This window comes from Perca fluviatilis, chromosome 4, assembly GCF_010015445.1.
Source record: "Perca fluviatilis chromosome 4, GENO_Pfluv_1.0, whole genome shotgun sequence".
Taxonomy (NCBI): domain Eukaryota; kingdom Metazoa; phylum Chordata; class Actinopteri; order Perciformes; family Percidae; genus Perca; species Perca fluviatilis.
Genome location: NC_053115.1, coordinates 27,336,132 through 27,344,396, shown reverse-complemented (window position 1 = coordinate 27,344,396; position 8,265 = coordinate 27,336,132). Strand labels below are relative to the sequence as shown.

The 8,265-nt window shown below is 39.7% G+C and overlaps 1 protein-coding gene across 1 annotated transcript; it reads left to right on the top strand.

The window, feature by feature from the left end:
* The first annotated feature begins 5,860 nt into the window (after window positions 1–5,860).
* Window positions 5,861–7,048, top strand: LOC120557899 (olfactory receptor class A-like protein 1). Its single transcript, XM_039798591.1, has 2 exons — window positions 5,861–5,907; window positions 6,010–7,048. The coding sequence occupies exon 2, from the start codon at window positions 6,012–6,014 to the stop codon at window positions 6,972–6,974; it is 963 nt and encodes a 320-aa protein (XP_039654525.1). The 5' UTR covers window positions 5,861–5,907; window positions 6,010–6,011; the 3' UTR covers window positions 6,975–7,048.
* Window positions 7,049–8,265: the final 1,217 nt, after the last annotated feature.

The window sequence follows — 8,265 nt, the reverse complement described above, 5'->3', positions numbered from 1 at the left end:
AAATGGCAAGTTCAAGCATGTCCTTCTCAGGGGATTGCATCATGTACAGTACGCTGCAATCTGGGCTTTAATCCCCTTGACATGAGATTTTATTTCTTTGTTTATAGCTTATGTAAATAGTTTTTTCCCCATAGCACTAATTCAGTTTTAATTTTACATTAGCTAATTCCATTACAACAATATCATTAGAGGTGAAGTTTACCTTTATATAGTTTAATACAGTTCAGTCAACAACTACATGCAGAATGTCTTGTTTTTTCTGTGCATGCAATACGATATGAGACACATCATATTGTACTCCTGATTAAGGGATGCCTTTATAGATAAAATAGTTTAGATACAACTCAAGTTAGTTCAGAGATATGTATACTTTTTAACCTTTTGCACCTTTAAGTATGCTGGCAAGGCTTCGGTTGGTGAAGAGGGAATATTCAGTGAACCCCTCACTGTGCCAGTTAATCTGTCCCACAGCAAAAATGTGGTTTAAGAGGCTTTTGGCTTAGCAGTCTCACGTCTGAGATTGATGGGCCTTAGACTCTTTATTTGCATTTAAGGGAAGGGGAGCAGAATTGACCTCCCACGAGCTTTGATATTATTTCAATATATCTTTTCTAGCCTTTCTAATATCCTTTTAACATAATGCTCAGTTGAAAACACAAACTGATCTTACTGTAACCATGTACAGTGGGTACGGAAAGTATTCAGACCCATTTAAATTTTTCACTCTTTGTTTCATTGCAGCCATTTGCTAAAATCCAAAAAGTTCATTTTATTTCTCATTAATGTACACTCAGCACCCCATCTTGACAGAAAAAAACAGAAATGTAGAATTTTTTGTAAATTTATTAAAAAAGAAAAACTGAAATATCACATGGTCATAAGTATTCAGACCCTTTGCTGTGACACTCATATTTAACTCACATGCTGTCCATTTCTTCTGATCCTCCTTGAGATGGTTCTACTCCTTCATTGGAGTCCTGCTCTGTTTAATTAAACTGATTGGACTTGATTAGGAAAGGCACACCCTGTCTATATAAGACCTTACAGCTCACAGTGCATGTCAGAGCAAATGAGAATCATGAGGTCGAAGGAACTGCCCAAGGAGCTCAGAGACAGAATTGTGGCAAGGCACAGATCTGGCCAAGGTTACAAAAGAATTTCTGCAGCACTCAAGGTTCCTAAGAGCACAATGGCCTCCATAATCCTTAAATGGAAGAAGTTTGGGACGACCAGAACTCTTCCTAGACCTGGACATCCAGCCAAACTGAGCAATCGTGGGAGAAGAGCCTTGGTGAGAGAGGTAAAGAAGAACCCAAAGATCACTGTGGCTGAGCTCCAGAGATGCAGTAGGAAGATGGGAGAAAGTTCCACAAAGTCAACTATCACTGCAGCCCTCCACCTTTATGGCAGAGTGGCCCGACGGAAGCCTCTCCTCAGTGCAAGACATATGAAAGCCTGCATAGCGTTTTCCAAAAAACACACAAAGGACTCCCAGACTATGAGAAGTAAGATTCTCTGGTCTGATGAGACCCAGATTGAACTTTTTGGCGTTAATTCTAAGCAGTATGTGTGGAAAAAACCAGGCACTGCTCATCACCTGCCCAATACAATCCCAACAGTGAAACATGGTGGTGGCAGCATCATGCTATGGGGGTGTTTTTCAGCTGCAGGGACAGGACGACTGGTTGCAATTGAAGGAAAGATGAATGCAGCCAAGTACAGAGATATCCTGGAAGAAAACCTCATCCAGCGTGCTCAGGACCTCAGACTGGGCCAAAGGTTCACCTTCCAACAAGACAATGACCCTAAGCACACAGCTAAAATAACAAAGGAGTGGCTTCAGAACAACTCTGTGACCATTCTTGACTGGCCCAGCCAGAGCCCTGACCTAAACCCAATTGAGCATCTCTGGAGAGACCTGAAAATGACTGTTCACCATCCAACCTGATGGAACTGGAGAGGATCTGCAAGGAAGAATGGCAGAGGATCCCCAAATCCAGGTGTGAAAAACTTGTTGCATCATTCCCAAGAAGACTCATGGCTGTACTAGCTCAAAAGGGTGCTTCTACTCAATACTGAGCAAAGGGTCTGAATACTTATGACCATGTGACATTTCAGTTTTTCTTTTTTAATAAATTTGCAAAAATTTCTACATTTGTTTCTTTTTTTCTGTCAAGATGGGGTGCTGAGTGTACATTAATGAGAAATAAAATTAACTTTTTTGATTTTGGCAAATGGCTGCAATGAAACCGAGTGAAAAATTTAAAGGGGTCTGAATACTCTCCATACTCACTGTATTTTCATTACTCTGAGTATACTGTCACCTATCACATCAAATCTACAGAGATCATTCATCAGTTTAGGTACCTGTCTGCAATTTTCTCTCATTTTTTCTCTAGTCATATCATAGAATTTATAGATTTTTTAAATTTTTTTTTAATATACTTTCAAGTCTGCAATATGTGTTTCACCTGGCTGAAAGACAATTTTCTACGGAGCCCCAGACATGACATCCGAAAATATAAAAATAAATTGTGGCCACGAAATGCTATATTGTGGCCACGAAATACTAATTTGTGGCCACAATATACTAATTTGTGGCCTCGAAATGCTATATTGTGGCCACGAAATACTAATTTGTGGCCACAATATACTAATTTGTGGCCATGAAATGCTAATTTGTGGCCACAAAATACTAATTTATTTGTTATGATTTGATACTATAAATAAAAATGAATTGAATTAATTTGTGGCCACAATATACTAATTTGTGGCCACAAAATAGTATTTTGGGGATAACAACATAGCCTAACTATAATGCGGGCAGTTCTGCTATACCTGTGTGGGGCACATAGGCTACCCAGATCAAGCTAAAGGGGCAGTCATGAACAGAGATGATTTGATTGAATTGTATTTTAGGCTGGGAACGGCGTAAACATTAATACATTACATCCACGCGTGCAAGATCCAATCCAATCCACCTTTATTTATAAAGCACCTTAAAAACAACACTGTTGACCAAAGTGCTGAACACAGTCTATAAATAAACAATAACATACAACAGAGGCACAACACAAAATAATAAAACAATAAAAAATAAATGCAATTATACAAAACTCAAAGTCAACCCTCAAACCGAGTTAAAAGCCAAAGAAAATAAATGAGTTTTAAGATGAGATTTAAAAACAGGAAGAGACTCAGTCAGTCTGAGTTCCAGTTAAAAGACGAGCAGCTGCATTTTGGACTAGCTGTAATCGTGCCATATTTGATTTGCTAATACCAGTGTAAAGTGCATTGCGATAATCTAAACGAGTGGTGATAAAAGCATGGATTAAAATTTCAAAATCATGTCGAGATAGAACCAGTTTTACTTTGGCTAGTTGCCTCAGCTGGAAGAAGCTGGTCTTCACCACTGCACCAATCTGCGCATAAAGTTTTAAATGACCAGTCTAACTTGACTCCCAGGTTTGTAACCACAGGGCTAATGTCTCTGGTTAGACAACCCATGTCAACAGGAACCGCAGCAGCTGAGTCACTAAGAGCAAATAACACAAACTCAGTTTTGTTCTCATTTAAATACAAAACATTCATAGCCATCCATGCTTTCACTTCATTCAGACACTCTAAAAGAGTTTTTGACTGACTTAACGGTACATATATTTGGCAGTCGTCAGCATTAAAATGGAACGAAACATTGTGACTTCAAGATGTATGATTATTCACGGTTTGTTATTGCTTCCTAAGGAGAGAGTAAACTGCTGGTGACCATATTAACCACCTCAGGCATAGCAACATATGTTTATCTGAAAGTAAATAAAATATTTTAAGGTGCATTTTCTCTGAAATGTTTCTAATCATGTATTTCTTTGTGACTGCATGCACGAGTTACATTTGTCTCTATCTAAAACCTTACACTAGACCTACATTTAAAACAATAATCATATTCTACTGTAAAGAAAAGAACTAAATATTTAATGGACCAGTACACTGGGTAAATTGTTAGAATATGTGACCCCACTGTAACTGCTTAATAAAGGAGTTAAACTTCAAAATATTGTTTGGGGTAGTTATGTCATCCCTTCACACTAATCTGGACGCATGTTTTCTTATTTGGAGTCATCAAAGAGCCAGTACAACAGAGGTCACCATATCTGACAAGTAGCAGCGGTCAGAATATATGACCCCACTGTAACTGCTACTGTACTTATAATATATGGTGACCTCTGAGGTACTGGCTCTGTGATGACTATAAATAAGAAAACGTGTCCAGATTAGTGTGAAGGGATGGCATAACTACCCACAAATTAGCATTTTGTGGCCACAAATTAGTATTTCGTGGCCACAAATCAGTATATTGTGGCCATAAATTAGCATTTCGTGGCCACAATTCTTTTTTCGGATGTCATGTCTGGGGCTCTGTAATTTTCCCTTCAAAGACAATAGAGTTAAATTTGAAATGTTCTGAAGTACAGTGGTGTAGGAAGAAGTTGGATCCTTTACGTAAGTAAAAGTAGCAATATTACACTGTTTAAATACTCCATTACAAATTTAAAAGTTAATGGAGTAAAATGGCCTGTGTGAGAGTTCTACTGTGCATATATGTTATTGGATTTTTTTTTACTGATGTGTTATTGTCATTTTAATGTTGCAGTTGGTTACGGTGTAGCTAATATTGACTGCTTTACATAATATTGGGTACAAAGCATCATATTTTATAAAATGATCATGAGTTTTGTACAGTATGTAACTACTTACCAGTACTAGTGGAGTCAAAAGTACCATATTTACCTTTGAAATGTTGTATAGTAAAAAGTATCATAAAATGGAAATACTCAAGTCAAGTACTTCAAATTTTCACAGTGAGTAAATGTGCCGAGTTACATTCCACAACTGTATTAGATATAAATTAACCAACTCAACACTATCAATACATGACATCCTCTTATATTGTGTTCAAAATATAACTTTGTTATTAAATACAAAATATATAAAAATATAAAAGGTTATTGCCCATGTAACTAATCTCAATAATGGTCATATTGTAGTATATTCCCTTTTAATTTCAGTGGAGGACACGTCTCATCATGTACTTGTGAGAAATGGGCTTAATATTCATTACCAATTACCTGCTGTGGGACATGTTGCAGTTAAATCATGCAGTCCACCCACACTTATTTGCCCTTACAACATCCTCAGAGTTTAGATTTAATTCCATTTTTAGAACTCTCATTGCTTTGGATGAATTACACAACCATAAATCGAATGCTATGTCAGACTCTACAAATGAAATTGTTGGTGATCCATCACGCAAACCGAGTGGATCAGCCTCTGGCTTTTACTTTGTTTCAACTTTCTCCACTGGAGGACACTGTGGTGTTGGTGTTTGACTACCCAACACAAGAGAGGTCTTTTTAATAGTGGCTTTTAAAATTGATTGCAGAAATTAAAAATACAAAAGGTAATATGAAGGTTCTCATAAGGAAATCTAAATATAGGATCAGTAATTAGAAAGAAAGTATTCAATAGTCTCCACTCAGTGAAACAGTGACACTGAGAAATTGTTTTAATCTTTTTTTGACTATAAACATGCGGCTAATAGATATAATCCCCTCATTAACACCATTTTCCCTGTCCACTGGTTGGATCTCTGCAAACGAATCCAAACACACTCAGCTTTCGCTGTGTTATCCTGTCTGTCTGAAACCCAGTGAGGGGACAGAATCAGTCATCTGAATTGATCTCAAGTAATTGGAGGCTGAGCGAAGAGAAGTCAATGTACCATGAAAAACAGATCCAACAACTCTTACCTGTTTGCAACTATAAGAGCACAAACAAACTGACTACTTCAGAAGAGAGGGATCAAGGACAAGGTCCACTTCAGACTCTGCTAGCTTTAACTGTTCTCAGGTCAGGGTGTGCACTTGCAGCAATTCTTTCCTGATATCATTTTGAATACACATGGTTTATTTCAATGACAAAGTTGCCTTGTACTCTTTTCTATTCCTGCAGGAATGCCATCAGAGGAGTTTGTCCGTGGGATGCTCTATCTGTCCCTCACTGTTGTGGGAGTCCCGGGTAACGCTTCCATCATCCTGGCATTCCTCCTCTTGCTGTACCAGGAGAATCGCCTCCACCCAGCTGATGTCATTGTCCTGCACCTGGCCTGCGTCAACCTCCTGGTGGTTGGTGTTCGCTGTCTGCTGGAGACCCTGGCATCCTTCCGCCTGGCCAACATCTTTGGAGACGTAGGCTGCAAGGCTGTGATCTTTATCTACAGAACATCGCGTTCCCTCTCGATTTGGCTCACCTTTGTACTGAGCGGGTACCAGTGTCTGAGTGTTGCTCCTCCCGGATCACGCTGGGCCTCTGTCCGCACCTTGGTTGCCCAGTATTTGGGCTTTGTGTTCCTCTTCCTCTGGCTCTTCAACACCTCCATCAGCTCGGCAGCCATACTCTTCTCCTTCAGCACCAAAAATGCCTCCATCCCAACAGACCATGGCATCAATGTAGAATTCTGCTCTGTTAGTTTTCCTTCACAGTTGTCCAAAGAGGCAAATGGGGCAATCCAGGTGGGCAGAGATGTGGTGCCCATGGCCCTCATGACCCTAGCCAGTCTGATCATCCTGGTCTTCCTTTACAAGCACAGCCAGCAGGTGAAGGGACTCCGCAGCAACAGTGGGGGTGGGGGAAGCGGTGGGGCCGAGCAACGAGCTGCTAAAGCCGTGGTAGCACTTGTGACCTTATATGTGATTCTTTATGGGGTAGATAATGGTCTTTGGGTGTACACTCTCACTGTGAGGAAGACCCTGAGTTCTTCGCTGATCTCTGACCTACGTATATTCTTCTCCTCACTCTATGCAGCGCTGAGCCCCGTGGTCATCATTGCATCTAACAGGAAGGTGAATGGCAGGCTGAGGTGTGTAGTGCATGAGAAGCCTGTTCAGGAGCAAGCCACGAGTATTTCTACAACGTGAGGCCTACTGTGATAGCTGATTACTGACAGGGCAGCAGAGGAAGCCAAGATGATAAAAACTAAATCTTTCAAAAGTGTGAGTCATGCATAGGTCATTCAGTCTTTGTACGTATTGTGTTTTGAGGTAAGATTTGCAGAAGATACTCTTCTTTTCTCTGCCTCCTTTCTTATCAATTATTAAAATATCTTGTTTATGAGTATTTTCAGATATGTTCTGAAATAATAAGTGATGAGGGTTTAGCGCCTGCAGCTCTGATTAGAAGGTGTACTTGTGGGTAGGGGGAACCTATTGTCTCACTGTCTATAATTAAAGACCAAAACTGTCATAACAACACTCAATACAGGTCTGTATGGATCTCCGTTGATCTGGCACTACAGCATGTGGCTTTGTTTGTTCATGTTCTCTCCATCTTAATTGGGTAAAAGAATTATAGCTGGGTGACTTGGGGCTCAATGTAGCTGTCAAATGACTTCCAGTTGCCCATTTAGCTATAATTGAGGCTTTGAATATAATCTGCTAATGCCAATGAGGCAGGTTTATTATCCAACAGAGAATTGTTTAAAAACCTGATGGGAAAGCTATATTCTTAAAAAATATGTTCAATACTCAATACAATATTAACAATGTATGTGTGAGTTCTTTGGGTGCAGTAATAAGAAGAGTAGACTTAAAGGGACACAAAGCTATGTCTTCGCACAAACCCTGAAGAGTTTGCGGTGGATGTGGTAATGTGGGAATTTAGTCATTATGTAATTGCCATGTCTTGGTGAAGCAAGGGCAGAGAGGCAGGGTGAGGACATAACTACCTCTGTGAGTGACAGACATAAAGGAGGGCTGCGAGCACTCTGTGATCCTGCAATAACTCTAAAGTGCAATCAGTGCAGCACTTTTCAACTGCTGTCGCAATGCAGGTGAGGAGGAGAAGTCCTCTTTAAGTGCTTGTGCAGAACTGTTGCATTCAACACCAGGTTGACATGAAAAAATATAAAAAGCCATACAATAAAGTTGATCTTTTGTCACAGAGTAACATTCACCTTTATTGTAAAAGTTGCAACCAATAAAACCCTCTTTAATGTAACTTTATTCTTAGGAAAGCTCTCTCCAGATGACAAATTCCATGTGTTTTACCCTTCAAACCACTGAAATCTGATTGACACTTTACACAGACTCCGGTGGAATGAAGGATAGAATACAAGGATGGTTTCATTAGAGTGGCGAGCATGCTGGCGCCTCCGGTGAGTAGTCACAGAGAATGACATATAGTTGACAAGGCTGATTCCCTTCCACGCTT